The following is a 17,179-nucleotide window of genomic DNA, read 5'->3' as shown; positions in this document are numbered from 1 at the left end:
CATGAATGTCCACGTAAGGGCATTGCTATGACGGGTGACATTACAGACTTCTGCCTAGATCATCTGACAAAGATAACGAATTCCCTCGGCTGACAATCTATATCTTCATAGAGAATATATTGCGGTCTCTAAAACCCCTCGCCCTGCGAAGAGAGCCCCTCACGATTTGCGCTCCAATGTCGTAGGCTATGGATCATCCAGGTATGCCGACATTGTCTCGAATTGTTAGTAGAGGGGTGGTACTTATAAAGGGTGTGGTTAACGGAAACCTCGGGTTAACCAAGAACATAACCTGCTCGGAGCAGGTTTGAGGTGCAGCGTAAATGGCCATGGCAGCATACCTCGGTTAAAACCTATCCACCTTTCGTAGTACGGGTTAATCGGGAAGTTACGCCACACGTGATCAAGTTACTCTCGAAGTTACCCAGATAAGCCAGTAACCCCGCTTCGTAGTACAGGCCCCAGATGTTTCTTGTGTGGTAACATTTAAAAAAAAAAGAAACATTAAAAAAACATTAATCGCTATTAGTTCATGAATCAAACATTAATCAGCCATAGTTTACTAATCTCTCTTAAGCATAGAATGATCTTGTAGTGAGGATAGCAGCAAGTGTTAGTTTTCTGTTTAAAGTGTGATTTTTTGCTAGTTTGTTCCAAATCTCAGTTGTGTGTGTGTGTGTCACAGCTGATTGACGGTCCTCCACACCTCGCCCTGAGGAAACGTGTGTTTTTCCACAGAGGATTCCACCATCTCCGAGGAGAACCCTGGAGCCTGAGGAGGACACACACACACATACACACTGAGGCATTCTGGGGCATTTTGCTGCAAGTAGTCAGTGAATAATTGTGTGTGTTGTATGTGTGAGCTGCGGGTTGTGTGTGTTTCGGGTTGTGACTGAGTCGGGATACACACACACACACACCTCACCATTTAAACACACACTCTAACACACACACCTCACCATTTAAACATACACTCTAACACATGCACACCAACCTAACCATTTAACATATGCTCTCAAACACACACATCTCAGTTGTGGGGGGATTGTGTGTGTGTGTGAGTTTCGGGTTTGTGAGTGTTGGGTTAAGTGTGTGAGTTTCGGGATGTGTGTTGTGTGAGTCAGTGGCGTCGTTAGGTATGGCCATGCGGGGCTATAGGGAGGGAAAGTAATCTCAGCGCCACCTGGCAGAGTTTAGCCGAGTGGATGGGATTATATCTCGGTGCACATTGGGAACTTAATTGAATGCCTTCCATTTGCTAGGCACTGGGGTCACTCACCTCTATTGCTTCTAGTGGTCATACCATATTTTTAGAATCAGTTGAATTGTTTTGAGTTTTTTTTGTAACAACTACAGTTGCATGTGACATCATCGGTTTGGGCGCTTCATCTTTAACTGATCAAAACGGCAATTTCGGAATTTCCCCTTGGGGATCAATGAAGTATCTATCTATATCTATTATTTGCTTGACTGGCTTAACATATTTTTGTAATAACGGAGCGCGATGTAAACCGTGTGGTGATTACCTTTATGTCTGGATAACTGGTGTTGTGCTTCTACTCACATGAAGAGCTGGCAGTAAGTGTTAAGTGTCAATGCTAACCAGGCTAATAAACAAACCATGCTACCATGAGTAACGTCGGAGGGTAAAGTCACATGACTTCTTTTGTAGTCCATTTATGAAACAAAAATAAATTTCGGCAAAATAGGGCCTGACATTTTTACAGTTAGAAGATTATTACTGTATACACACTGAAAAATATTTTTGGTGGATAACTTCGCTGATTTGGCTTCACAATATTTTTTTTAAGAATAGGTCTATGGGACTTAAAGGTAAACTATGCAGTATTGGCAATTTCCTTACTGTTTTCTCGGGGTTTGCTTCTTTTTCGCTGGCTTTGTCATGACGAATGTCTGAGAAACTCCATCGCTACCTTTTTCTAGCCGGTGCCTGGCGTGTATGTGTATTTGAATGCAGTAAAGCAATTCGTTACACTCGTTCCGACACTGAGGCCGTCGACCCGCCGGCCCACAGTTGCAAGGGTGGTTTTGTGAGACGGCCACCAAAAAACTGACATGACTGAGTAAGCTATAGCCTAAGCCTATATCTTCCAACAAACATAAAAACGGTGCAACAATCTAATCTTAAATAAATACAATTATTTATGTTGGTGTCTGGTATATAGCCTACTTGGGACACTTACATGCAGATGTAAAAGTGTTTCTATTTTTGTATTGATGTGAATTAATAAAATATCCAAGTCCCTGATATCACCATCAAATTAGAGGATATTTCAGAACTATTAACGCGGACAGCTCCCCTTAAGAGCTAGGGTTGCCACATTTGATTTATGAAAATCCGGGACCCCCCCCCCCCCCCCCCACATTAAATAATATATATTTAGGAAATGCTGCTAATTGTATGCTGTTAAACAGGCTATATGGTGCATGCATGGTCACTTTAAGGTCGCTCAGTCTACGCTTTCTCATAAAATCCTTTCACCAGCTCTTAAGATATAAGGCTAATCCATAAACACTAGCCTTGTTTGTTTGTGCCACATTGATAACACAATATTAACAATACTGTGCATAATATTAAGTTGTTACAAGCAGTTATGAGTTATAAGTTTCCTATATTTTCAAAGGGGATATCAATAATGATACCTGGAACCTGCCAGTCTATCTCTCTCTCTCTGGTGCACACTCAAGATGCGTTCCCAATTAATTAGAGTAAGTAAGTTAGATGCTGCTGCATGATCATCCTTGCATGTAACACGAAGTTGGTGCATTTTGACATCGTAAACATTCTCGAAGAGAGAAAAGCAGTTAGCAGTAAAGCTATTTATTGCCTACATGTTGGTACGGTACCCCCTCTATCCCTTGGAGCCCTTGTGCGTGATGCTCGTGGTGAATACGATGTTGACACATCTCCTATAGTTTCTCACCGATATATTTGCCCTGATGCAGAAGTTCATTTTCACCAAAAACTGGGACAATGTGTGTCCCGGGAAATATTTTTAATTATCCGGGACAGTCACTCAAAAAAGAGAACAATCCCGGGAAATCCAGTGCATGTGGCAACCCTATTAAGAGCAGTCAGAAAAACCAAATGAACAATCTTAAGACGAATCCTAGAAAACCGTCATAAGTGCGTGTATCCATCGTTATCGGGAAACAGGCCCTGGCCTATACTTACTTTGCCTATATAGAATCGAATTAGTGAGTCTTCAATGATTCACTGTACTAAGTTAAGCACTACATGCACCATATGATGCTATTGCTATTTAAAATGCCACTCTGCTAGGTGGCTAGGGCTAGGCAGGCTATAGCCTATAGTTCGTTTTTAATAGCAAACAGATATGTCAACATAGCAATTGTAGATCATTACATCCTTTAATTGTCAAAATATAATAGTCCATACTATTCAAGCAAGGGCAGGCAGAGTTATGAGAACTGTGTACTCTATGGGCCAAGCCCTGAATGTTTTCAACTGCTAGGGCCGCCCCTGGTGTGAGTTGCGAGTTGTGTGTGTTTGGGATTGTGTGTGTTGCGTGACATACCATAGGAGGCATGTAGTGGACGTTGTGTGTGTGTGTGTGTGTTGCGTGACATACCATAGGAGGCGTGTAGTGGGCATTGTGTGTGGGTTGTGTGTGTGTGTGTGTTGCGTGACATACCATAGGAGGCATGTAGTGGACGTTGTGTGTGGGTTGTGTGTGTGTGTGTGTGTGTGTGGGTTGTGTGTGTTGCGTGACATACCATAGGAGGCATGTAGTGGGCGTTGTGGATAATGGTGGGGTTCTTGAAGTGTTCATGGAGATGGTCCACATATTCACACATCCTTCACACACACACATGTATGACATAAATATGGCAATCCATCACATATGAAGTTAATTATTAATTAAAATATGAATAATATTTGAATATGTGTGTGTGAGTGTGTAACTAACCTTTTTTCCAGACTGCCGGACACACATATGTAGTCAAAGAGGATGAGATGCTGAACCAGCTCACACAAGCCTACACCTCCTGCATGAGGACACACAGGCACTGCAACACACACACACACACACCTCACCATTTAAACATACACTCTAACACACACACCTCATCATTTAAACATACACTCTAACACACACACACACACACACACACCTCACCATTTAAACATACACTCTAACACACACACACACACACACACACACACACACACCTCATCATTTAAACATACACTCCAACACACACACACACACACCTCACCATTTAAACATACACTCTAACACACACACACACACACACACCTCACCATTTAAACATACACTCTAACACACACACACACACACACACACACCTCACCATTTAAACATACACTCTAACACACACACACACACACCTCACCATTTAAACATACACTCTAACACACACACACACACCTCACCATTTAAACATACACTCTAACACACACACACACACACACCTCACCATTTAAACATACACTCTAACACACACACACACACCTCACCATTTAAACATACACTCTAACACACACACCTCATCATTTAAACATACACTCTAACACACACACACACACACACACACCTCACCATTTAAACATACACTCTAACACACACACACACACACACACACACACACCTCACCATTTAAACATACACTCTAACACACACACACACACACCTCATCATTTAAACATACACTCCAACACACACACACACACACCTCACCATTTAAACATACACTCTAACACACACACACACACACACACCTCACCATTTAAACATACACTCTAACACACACACACACACACACACACACCTCACCATTTAAACATACACTCTAACACACACACACACACACCTCACCATTTAAACATACACTCTAACACACACACACACACCTCACCATTTAAACATACACTCTAACACACACACACACACACACCTCACCATTTAAACATACACTCTAACACACACACACACACACACCTCACCATTTAAACATACACTCTAACACACACACACACACACACACACACCTCATCATTTAAACATACACTCTAACACACACACACACACCCCTCATCATTTAAACATACACTCTAACACACACACACCTCATCATTTAAACATACACTCTAACACACACACACCCCTCATCATTTAACATACGCTCTCAAATACACACATCTCACTATTAGACATACACTCTCTAATACACACACACACACACACACACACACACTTCACCATAAAATATACACTCTAACACACACCTCACCATAAGATATATATTCTCTAACACACACAGCTCACCATTAAACTTGATAGCCATGAGCAGGATGGCACTAAACACACATGCACACACATGCACACACACGCACACACACGCACACACACACAGCTCACCATTAAACTTGATAGCCATGAGCAGGATGGCACTAAACACACACACACACAGTTCACCATTAAACTTGTGGGCCATGAGCATTTTGAATTTCCCCTTGGGGATCAATAAAGTATCTATCTATCTATCTATCTATCTATCTATATATCTATGAACAGGATGGCACTAAACACACACACGCACACACACACACAGCTCACCATTAAACTTGCTGGCCATGAGCATGATGGCACTAAACACACACACACACACACACACACACACACACTCACCATTAAACTTGCTGGCCATGAGCATGATTGCCAGGTTCTCATTGACACTGCCCACTCTGCAGCTGTCGATCTGGACAAACTGCAAGGCTCCGGCCTGAAGAAACTGCTTAAACATCACCCTGTTATGACACTAAACACACACACACACACACACACACACACACACACACACACACACTAGGCATTATTCCATTTCCCTATTATCTATTTATAAATAACAGGAATGTCTGTCTGTGTTTGTCTGTCTGTCTGTTATTCGCATCTCTCGAAACAGTTTGTCCGATTGATTTCAAACTTGGCAGGTTTCTTGCTACGGGCACGTAGTAAGTGCAGTGGCCAGTTTGACGTTTGAAATAGCAATGCAAAAGATATCGTTAAATATATCGGCAAAAGAAGCGTTGTTTGGATAAGCAATGTAGAAGATATTGGTAAATATATCGGCAAAAGAAGCACACATTGGCTTTCTCCGTTCTACTGTAGCCGCTCCTCCTCTCACATAATAATAATAATAATAATAATAATATTTATTTGTATAGCACCTTTTACACACAGAATGCAGCTCAAAGTGCTTTACATTTTAAAGGTGCTATACAAATATATCTTCTGCCTGATTTTGCAGAAACATATTTCTAAAAAATTGCAATGGAAGTTGTAGTGTTCTAAGGGTAGTAAGAGAAAAATCACACTGATCTTCTTGGTGTTCTTATTAAAGATGTGTGCAGGTCTAATTGAGTATTGATCTTACTAAAGATGTGTGCAGGTCTAATTGAGTGCCTGTCACTTTAAGGAGGTGAGAGTAGCCTAATTACAGTACTGAGTGGATTGGAAGGCTTTCATCTCAATGTTTTTGGCTAAGAGTGGAAATAACTTTGTGCGTATGTAACATGGTTAATAATGCTTCCACTTGCCATTGCACCAGAAATGTATATGTGTATGGGGAAATTGTGTTCTGTCACTTTAAGTGACCAAGCTTGTTCTTATAATGGGAATGACGCGCTTTTTGCTCTTCCTAGTTTATCTTGCCTGCGCAAGAGGAAGGTCACGAGTACATGCACACTGTAGATTATTTTAATAATAATGGTTGTCTTGGTTTCAAAAATGTTCTTATATTAATGTATATGTACCTAGGGATACTGATAGACTTTTGTTTGATCAGAGATTTGCACATTCATTGTATTTGTTTTGATAATGACATGTAGGCTGCGTAGTAGGCTAGGTTAGCTAACTACTATGTAAGATGTACTGTATTTGCTAACATAAGAGTTTCTATATTTCTAGCTGCAGCATTGCCAATCATTATTCAAGACCGTTGAATGATTGCATTATTTTGTCTATTACCAGAATAAAAATACTTCACTGGGAATCCTCTTGTATGGTGCTTAACTACACAACGCAAGATCACACCTGTTACACGTACTGCATTAGAATATGTGGATGCAATTCGGTATGTTTTCTATGTCATTTGTTAAAAATAAATGTCAAAAAAATTACTTGAATGATCTTTTTTGGATCATAGAACAGATAAGTGTCTTGCAATGTTATTCATTTCTATGATTTTGGTAAGCACTACACAAACTACAAGCAAACATGACAAGAGCTAAGAAGGATATCTCCTGATATAAAAGTTTGCCAAATCGTTGCATAGCCTACTGCAGCGGTTCCCAAACTTTTTTTCCCAAACCCGATTCGAAATTATTTATTATTTATTAATGAATGATATTATTAATTAAGTAATAATTTTTAACACATTTCCGACATTGTCCTTTTCATCTCGCGAGTTCAGACGCAAGTCAGCAGATGATTAACGTTAGCCTTTTTTTTGTTGTCATCAAAACTGCAGAGGAACGAACAAGTTATAGGGCAGTCTCTGGTGGTGGTGGGACTGTTGTGGTAGTTTCACAGGGAAACTACGATGATTGGTCAAATTTGCGGAAAAGTTGCGGCGTTTGGACAAAATTGCAAGGTTGTCCAGAATTTGCGGGGATTGGTTGAATTTGCGTTAATTGTTGTGATGGCAACATCACAAAATCTTGGAGGGATGAAAAATATTTTAAGACATAGACACTAACCTGTTCTTCTGGGGGGATTATATTAAAGACATAGAGGCAGCCGTGGCCTACTGGTTAGCACTTTGGACTTGTAACCGGAGGGTTGCCGGTTCGAACCCCGACCAGTAGGCACGGCTGAAGTGCCCTTGAGCAAGGCACCTAACCCCTCACTGCTCCCCGAGCGCCGCTGTTGTTGCAGGCAGCTCACTGCGCCGGGATTAGTGTGTGCTTCACCTCACTGTGTGCTGAGTGTGTTTCACTAATTCACGGATTGGGATACAGAGACCAAATTTCCCTCACGGGATCAAAACAGTATATATACTGTTTTGTTCTGTATATAAACAGTATATACTTATAAACACTAACCTGTTCTCCTGGAGGGATTATATTAAAGAGAGGAACACTAACCTGTTCTCCAGAAGCTACTCCAATACCCAGCGGAGCAAGAGCCTAAACACACACACACACACACACACACACACAACACACACACAAACAGAGAGAGTTAGAGAGACACACCATACATACACACAAATAGATAGACATACACAGAGTTAGAGAGACACACCATCCAAACACACACACAGTTAGAGAGACACACACAACAACACACACAGACACCATACACATACACACATGCATGCAACAAAAAAAAGAACCACACAGATTACATTACACACACACAGATTACATTACACACACACACACACACACTACACACAGATTACATTACACACACACACTACACACAGATTACATTACATACACACAGATTATATTAAACACACACAGATTACATTACACACACACACTACACACAGATTACATTACACACACACACACAGATTACATTACACACACACACACACACACACACACTACACACAGATTACATTACATACACACAGATTACATTAAACACACACAGATTACATTACACACACACTACACACAGATTACATTAAACACACACACATTACATTACACACACACTACACACAGATTACATTACACACACACACAGATTACATTACACACACACACACACACACACACACACACACACTACACACAGATTACATTACATACACACAGATTACATTACACACACACTACACACAGATTACATTAAACACACACAGATTACATTACACACACACTACACACAGATTACATTACACACAGATTACATTACACACACACTACACACAGATTACATTACACACAGATTACATTACACACACACAGATTACATTACACACACACACTACACACAGATTACATTACACACAGATTACATTACACACACACAGATTACATTACACACACACACACTACACACAGATTACATTACACACACAGTTTTCCCTTAGTACCGTATTTTCATTACATTACATACTCACATCAGTTTTCCCATAGTACTGTATTCTCCAGACTATACGTCACTTTAGTACCGTATTTTCCAGTCTATGGGTGTGTTCCAAACGGGTAAAGTTGCTGTCTTTTAAGATATCTAACTGGGGAGCAAGGCAGCAAGTGCGGTTCGAAACCGAAAAAACATATTCTGCTGCCTTCTAAGATATCTTAGAATTCCCAAATAACGGTCATTTTTGGAGGCAGCCTCGCTTGCGGCAACGTCTGAAACAGCTGTGAAAGGTAAACAAACATGGCGGATGACATCGGTAATGGCTGCTGAATCTGTTTAAAATGTCATTTGTGTGACCTTATTTTGCTTAGATTTGTAGATTTGAGATGAGAAATAAACAATTTACTATCTGATTATGCCATTGTTGTAACCATTAATAGCGTCTGGTCTGATATGTCTGCCGGCCGTTTAACTAATTTATACCGTTAGCCTGCTAGCTTACGTAAGCTAATTTAGTTTAACGTCAGGCCTTTGCTAACATCATACCGTAGACATCAGTTTTCCCATAGTACCGTATTTTCCAGACTATACGTCACTTTTTTTCATAGTTTGGCTGGTTTGGCAACTTATAGTCAGGTGTGACTTATATATAACAAAAATATATATAATTTAACCTGTTGTTAAATGTTAATTCCTGCTGACCAAGAAGTAAACATTACCGTCTACAGTCGCGAGAGGGCGCTCTAGGCTTGTGACTCGCTGGCTTGTTATGTTAATTTAGCCTATTCAGCCACCCAGGTATGAACAACACCAAAAAAGCCAACCGCTAGCATCTAGCTAACAAATTACACAGCAAAGGACAATGGCAAGTCAAACGAGGGTAAGCAAACAAACGTCTTTATTGTCATCGTTAATATTCCACATCAAATGAGGGTAAGCAAACAAGCGTCTTTATCGTTAATATTCCACATCTGCCAGAAAGGAGACATCACAACAAACTGTGTGACCAGAAACTGACATCACAACAAACTGTGCAACCAAGAACTGACATTTTAATTTCCTTGTCACCAAGCTAACCAACATCAAGCTGGCTAAATAGTGTAGCTGAATAACTGTCTTACGTTAACATACCTACCGGACACCTATTCAGCCTGTTGTTCTGTGTGCTATTGTGTAGTTGAATAACTTGCCTTTCCAGTTTATGTCTGTTCTTGGTCTTGGATTTTCGAAATAAATGCGACTTATAGTCCAGTGCAATTTATATATGTTTTTTTCCTCTTCATGACACATTTTTTGACTGATGCGACTTATACTCCGGAGCAACTTATAGTCTGGAAAATACAGTATGTGTTAGATAGGTGGTGTGTGTGTGTGTGTGTGTGAAGCAGTAATATTTTACATACACTAGAATAGAGTAACAGTAACCTTAGAGATGTGGGCATGGCCGAGGATGTCATCAGGAGAGGTGGGCTCTTCGATCCACAGCGGCTGGAACTCCGACAGGCGCGTTACCCAGGCAACAGCCTCGCCCACATCCCAGCGTTGGTTGGCGTCAATCATCTTATCACAGAACATACAACGTGACATCAGCAAAGAGTCACAGAGAACTACCACAACAAGACAGGACCACACACACACATACACACATACACACACACACTTAAGCTTATCCACAGATACTCATATACACAGACACAGGGGCACTGCAAGGGTTGTATTCCATAGTACGCACCATGGCCCAGGCGCTAATTACCTCCCCACCCAAAAAAATAAAAATAAATAAATAAAATGACCGGTGGCTACTCTACACGATGGACTACTCTAGAGGCGTTTCAAGCTACTCTACACAACTATTCTAGAGGCGTTTCAAGCTACTCTACACGACTACTCTAGAGGCGTTTCAAGCTTTAAATGCATTATCGCTTCACTACCCAACGCGCGACGTGAACACTGCTTTAAATGCATTATCGCTTCACTACCCAACGCGCGACGTGAACACTGCTTTAAATGCATTATCGCTTCACTACCCAACGCGCGACGTGAACACTGCTTTAAATGCATTATCGCTTCACTACCCAACGCGCGACGTGAACACTGCTTTAAATGCATTATCGCTTCACTACCCAACGCGCGACGTGAACACTGCTTTAAATGCATTATCGCTTCACTACCCAACGTGACGTGAACACTGCTTTAAATGCATTATCGCTTCACTACCCAACACGCGACGTGAACACTGCTTTAAATGCATTATCGCTTCACTACCCAACACGCGACGTGAACACTGCTTTAAATGCATTATCGCTTCACTACCCAACACGCGACGTGAACACTGCTTTAAATGCATTATCGCTTCACTACCCAACGTGACGTGAACACTGCTTTAAATGCATTATCGCTTCACTACCCAACACGCGACGTGAACACTGCTTTAAATGCATTATCGCTTCACTACCCAACACGCGACGTGAACACTGCTTTAAATGCATTATCGCTTCACTACCCAACACGCGAAAGGGAAAGAAAAGAAAAAAAGAAACCAATGAGCTCATGTTACGATTTGCCATAGGCCCAGGTAGCTATGGTAACCTAACATTAAGGATTTGTGATAGGCCCAGGTAGCTATGGTAACCTAACATTAAGGATTTGTGATAGGCCCAGGTAGCTATGGTAACCTAACATTAAGGATTTGTGATAGGCCCAGGTAGCTATGGTAACCTAACATTAAGGATTTGTGATAGGCCCGGGTAGCTATGGTAACCTAACATTAAGGATTTGTGATAGGCCCAGGTAGCTATGGTAACCTAACATTAAGGATTTGTGATAGGCCCAGGTAGCTATGGTAACCTAACATTAAGGATTTGTGATAGGCCTAGGCCTAGAGAAAAAAACAGTTATGGTAGCCTAACAATAAAGATTTGCTTACACTGCTGTTTGGTTGTCCCAACTTTGAGACGATCCATTCTCTACGCATTAACTGAACCTTATCAATCTTGAAACCCGAACTGCGATGTTCCAAACAGAGTGAGTGTAGGATGCAATGCCTAATCTCACTGCCTTCAGCATAACTGCTAAGAACAGTGCGCCTTTTACTGTTAAACACCTGAAAAAAGAGTAAAAAAGTACAAAAGCTGTTTTCTTTTCATGACGAGCACTACGCTTGAATGATTTGACTGAATGGAACGTTGCATTTTTAAGTGCTAGAACTGCTTATCATGTCGTGACAAAGTTTACACCAATCATCATCTTCTAATGCATCCTATCCTTGAGATGTCCATTCTCTTTGCCCTAAACATAGGCTATCATTTGTGAGATGTCCATTCTCTTTCATCATTTGTGGGCGAAGCATGTTTCAATTAAGACAGTACACAAGCTATTTGTATTGTTGTATTGAATGATTTCATGAATAAAGCGTTGAAAATTATACGTACAGGACAGTGCGTACAGCATTACGGCCGCGGCGCCTATGCACACACACACACGCAAAAACACACACACGCAAGGCTGTCTATAGCCACACACACACACACACTTAGGTTAGTTTACCAGGATCTTCTCAGGACCGATCATCTGGCGAATCAGACGGCAGCGCCGAATATCATCATCAAGGTCCGCCCCCACCTTCACTTTAAACGCCGTCCAACCATCAGCCAGGGCCTGGGAGCAGAGCTACACACACACGCACACAGACGCACACACACACAGACACACGCACACACGCACGTACACTCACACACACGCACGTACACATAGACACGCATGCACGCACATAGACGCACACACACGCACGCACACACATACACAGACGCACACGCACATACACACACACATACAGTAGACACGCACACACACACATGCTGGCGCACATACACGCGCATGCACACACACACACACATACAAACACACGCGTACCCACACACGCACGCGCACATACACACCCACGCACACACATACATGCGTGTGCAGGCGCACATACACACACACACATTTTAATTCTTTATTTGAATCCACAATCAAATGCGTGTGTGTGTGTGTACCTCTGTGTGTGTGTGTACCTGTGTGAGCTGCTGGTGTGTGTGTGTGTGTGTGTGTGTGTATGTACTTATGTGTGTACCTGTGTGTGTGTACCTGTGTAAGCTGCTGGTGTGTGAGTGTGTGTACCTGTGTGAGCTGCTGGTGTGTGTATGTGCGCGTGTGTGTGTGTGCTTATGTGTGTGTGTGTGTGTGCGCATGTGTGTGTGTGTGCGTGTGTGCGTGTGTGTGTGTACCTGTGTGAGCTGCTGGTGTGTGTGTGTGCGCGCGCGTGTGTGTGTGTGTGTGTGTGTGTGTGTGTGTGTGTGTGTGTGTGTGTGTGTGTGTGTGTACCTGTGTGAGCTGCTGGTCAGGGTATCCCAGCCAGGCACAAGAGGTGGTATAAGCTGGATAGCCCTCAATCATCATCTGCTCCTCTGACCAACAACAACAATAGCATTACAGCATCACTGTTTGTGTGTGTGTGTGTGTGTGTGTGTGTGAGAGAGAGAGAGAAAGAGAAAGTGTGTTTGTGTTTACACACCTCTTTGCTGTTTACTCTCCTGGCCCTTGCGAAGTATGTCTGGAAAAGAGACAGGCGGCTAAAACCCAGTAAAGCACTTAGAGCTGCTAAATCACAATCAGACCAAGAGCTGAAGTTCAGACAAACACTAATGTCAACATAAACATCTCCACTGGCACCAACACAACAAAGCATCTATCAGCTATCACCATCTATCTGCACCTATCAGCTAACAGGGCAGACGGAGAAGAAACAGGCTGTGTTCAATAGTGTGTGTGTTTGTGTGTGTGTGTGTGTTTGTGAATTCCAATTCCCGTACTTCCCTCAGTACACATTAATGCAGGGCACGGTGGTAAAAGCGCAGACTGCCTGTCGCGGGAGCTGAGAATGGCAATTTGCACTTTTCCGTCTCATGCATATGCATTCATAGGAGGGGCAGGGGAGAGTGGGAGTAGCGTGTTGAAAGATGGAGAAGCGTAAAAGGGGCCTAATTAGCTATTCCCTTGTACAGTATGTACCACAACTGCCCATGAGAGCGCATGTCTGTTTTACGGTGAAATATTTCCACCTTTTAATGTTGTCATCAATTAACTTCATTGTGTGTGTGTGTGTGTGTGTGTGTTGCTGGTCCTCTTTCCTGCAGTGACATGGTGTGTGTGTGCGTATCTGTCTGTGTGTTTGTGTGTGTGTGAGCTGCTGGCCCTCTTTCCTGCAGTGTCATGGTGTGTGTGTGTGTGTGTGTGTGTGTGTGTGTGTGTGTGTGTGTGTGTGTTTGTGTTTGTGTCCTACCCAATGCCTCCTGGTCAGTCAGGGCATCACTGATGTATCTGAAGTCGATACATGAGACCAGCTGCTCAGGTGTCTACAGTAGAGAAAAGCAACTGGTCATCTCACATCACAGACACTGGTCATCACACATCACAGACACAGACACAGGTCATCACACATCACAGACACAGACACAGGTCATCACAGACACTGGTCATCACACATCACAGACACAGACACTGGTCATCACACACACTGGTCATCACACACTCACCATATCAACAAGTAGCTTCCACACCGGCTGAAAGAGAAGTAGAGAACACACACACACAGACACACACACATACACACACAGACACAGACAGACCCACACACAGACAGACAGACACACACACACACACACACACACACACACAACCATACCCACAGTCATCAACCTGCTTCTGCATGTGTCTAACTTCCTGTAAAAGTCTCCTGTGTTAGCAAGTCTTTACAAAATAAGTATTACATTTTAATTCTACATTTTCAAATAAAACTAAAGTCTTTAAGTCTTTACAAAATAAGTATTACATTTTAATTCTACATTTTTAAGTAATACTAAAGTCTTTACAAAATAAGTATTACATTTTAATTCTACATTTTTAAGTAATACTAAAGTCTGTGAATGTATGTGTGCATGTGTGTATGTATGTATGTGTGTGTGTGTGTGTGTGTGTGTGTGTGTGTGTGTGTTTGTATATGTGTGTGTGTGTGTGTGTGTGTATGTATGTGTGTGTGTGTGTGAGTGTGTGTGCATGTGTCTCACCTTTCCTTCGGCTCGTGCCCACAAGTCCCATACGGCATTCAGCACCGCTGCCGTGGCCAAATGAATCACCCCCTTCTCTGGTCCAACCTGGTGCACACACACACACACACGCACGCACACACACACGCACACACACACTCATACATCTCAGTGGTAGAAGTTAGTCACTTGGTAGAGAGAATCTGGCTCCCTTTAAGTGTGTGTGTGCTGCTGGTCCTCTTTCCTGCAGTGACATGGTGTGTGTGTGTGTATAGTGTGTGTATAGCGTGTGTGTGTGTCTGACCCATCTCATCTGTCCGTCACTAGTGAGTAAACGGTAGAAGCTCCTGAAGTCTGCGGTGATGTCATCAAGAGTCTTCCCCAGCACCAATGGACGCAGAGCCTGCACAGCACACACCACTGCACAGGGAACACACACACACAGTCGCCAACATACACACACACACACAGATACAGAGACCAGAGACACACACACAGACACACACACACACAGAGACACACACACACAGATAGAGAAAGAGACACACACACACACACACACACACACACACACAATACATTTTAACAAGTTCTATTACAGATCCAAACATGAATGGAAGCATGTTGCAAGTTTATAAAGACATGGATATGCTTGTGTCCATATGTATCCTATGCTTGTGTCAGTCTGCTGTAACCTGCCCAACTAATGGTCAATTGTTATCGTGGGATTTTGAAATGTCATCACTAAAACTCTTTTAGACACTGAACAGATTTATTTTATACAGAGAAAAATATCAGGTTAGTAAGGGTTGTCTTCTTTCACCACAGCCCATACATTTAAAAGTGCAGTGGGCTGCGAGGTGGACCTATGAACATTCATCCATCACAATGCAGAGTCCCGTCCCGCCACCAGATGACGCTACATTACAAGATATCTGTGTGTGTGTGTGTATGTCTGTGTGTGTGCGTATCCGTCCGGCCACCAGATGATGCTACATTACAAGATATCTGACTCTACCCGGTCAGTTCTTTCTATTCTTTTTCTGCCGCTTCAAGAGAACAAAAATAGTAGTACCGATCTCCGTCCCTTTCCCTACGGTGAAGGTGAGGCCGAAGCCCCGGGTTCCCGAGTCCGTCTCAATGATGACGTAGGCTGCGGAGTAGTCGGGATCCGTGTGCTGTTGAAGTCACATGACAAACTCAACAGGTCAATGAGACATTAACGTTAGAGCTATTGTGCTATCACCAAACAATGCATTTATTTCCGTAGACACCAGTAGCCCGCAGTTGCAGTAAACGGGATCAAAGCTGAACTTTATCACGCGTTGATCCTGCACCGACACACAGAAGCTGTCACGCGGCGGTGCTCGCGGATTTGCAAGTTCGCCAAAATGTTACGCACCATGGCGTCGGAGCCGTGCTGTTCGAGCGATGTGGGGAAGCGCACATCTTTCACTGCCAGACCACAGATTCTCCCTGAAGGCATTGTATTAAGCTGTTCGGAGAAGTTCTGAATTTGCAGATTCTATTTCCTCTACACATAACTCACCGACTTCCCAAGCTCCTCCTGTGTTGCGATTTCATTGGCTAAAACCACAGACACCTAACAGGTCCTGTAAGGTGGCTTGTCATTTTGGTGATCTGCCTCCCAAATTAGAATGTGTCTCTGTGTGTGTGAGCTAAAGCTAAATAAACTTAACGGCATTTTAGGCATTTAAAACCCGAGGCAGGCGTAACGGCATTTTAGTGGCATTTTAGGCGATATTAGGATTAGCCTACTGATAATAATGAATCATTCAGGGTGCCCACAGGATCCAAAGTGCGAGGTTTTAAAAAAATGGTCTCCGGTGTTCAAGAAAAATAGGAGAAAACCCAAGGCTGGCAGTCTTCTTTTGCAGAATATAGTCTGCAATAATACTATAGAATATGGAAAATAGTAGGCTTTGTACACGTGAAAGTGAGTTCAGTGTTGCTAAAATA

General features: G+C 42.5%; 1 protein-coding gene across 1 annotated transcript; it reads right to left on the bottom strand.

The window, feature by feature from the left end:
- Window positions 1-453: 453 nt before the first annotated feature.
- enosf1 (enolase superfamily member 1) lies at window positions 454-16,779 on the bottom strand. Its single transcript, XM_042068194.1, has 15 exons — window positions 16,602-16,779; window positions 16,275-16,377; window positions 15,504-15,619; window positions 15,221-15,307; window positions 14,690-14,716; window positions 14,437-14,509; window positions 13,669-13,707; window positions 13,479-13,561; window positions 12,660-12,782; window positions 10,539-10,673; window positions 8,156-8,197; window positions 5,700-5,829; window positions 3,957-4,056; window positions 3,763-3,844; window positions 454-772 (listed from the first exon to the last, which is right to left on the bottom strand). Exons 1-15 carry the CDS (start codon window positions 16,683-16,685, stop codon window positions 680-682), a joined length of 1,317 nt encoding a protein of 438 aa, XP_041924128.1. The 5' UTR covers window positions 16,686-16,779; the 3' UTR covers window positions 454-679.
- Window positions 16,780-17,179: the final 400 nt, after the last annotated feature.

Source organism: Alosa sapidissima, chromosome 17, assembly GCF_018492685.1.
Source record: "Alosa sapidissima isolate fAloSap1 chromosome 17, fAloSap1.pri, whole genome shotgun sequence".
Lineage (NCBI taxonomy): Eukaryota > Metazoa > Chordata > Actinopteri > Clupeiformes > Clupeidae > Alosa > Alosa sapidissima.
The sequence above is the reverse complement of the archived record's forward strand: the minus strand, read 5'-3'. Positions and strand labels throughout refer to the sequence as shown.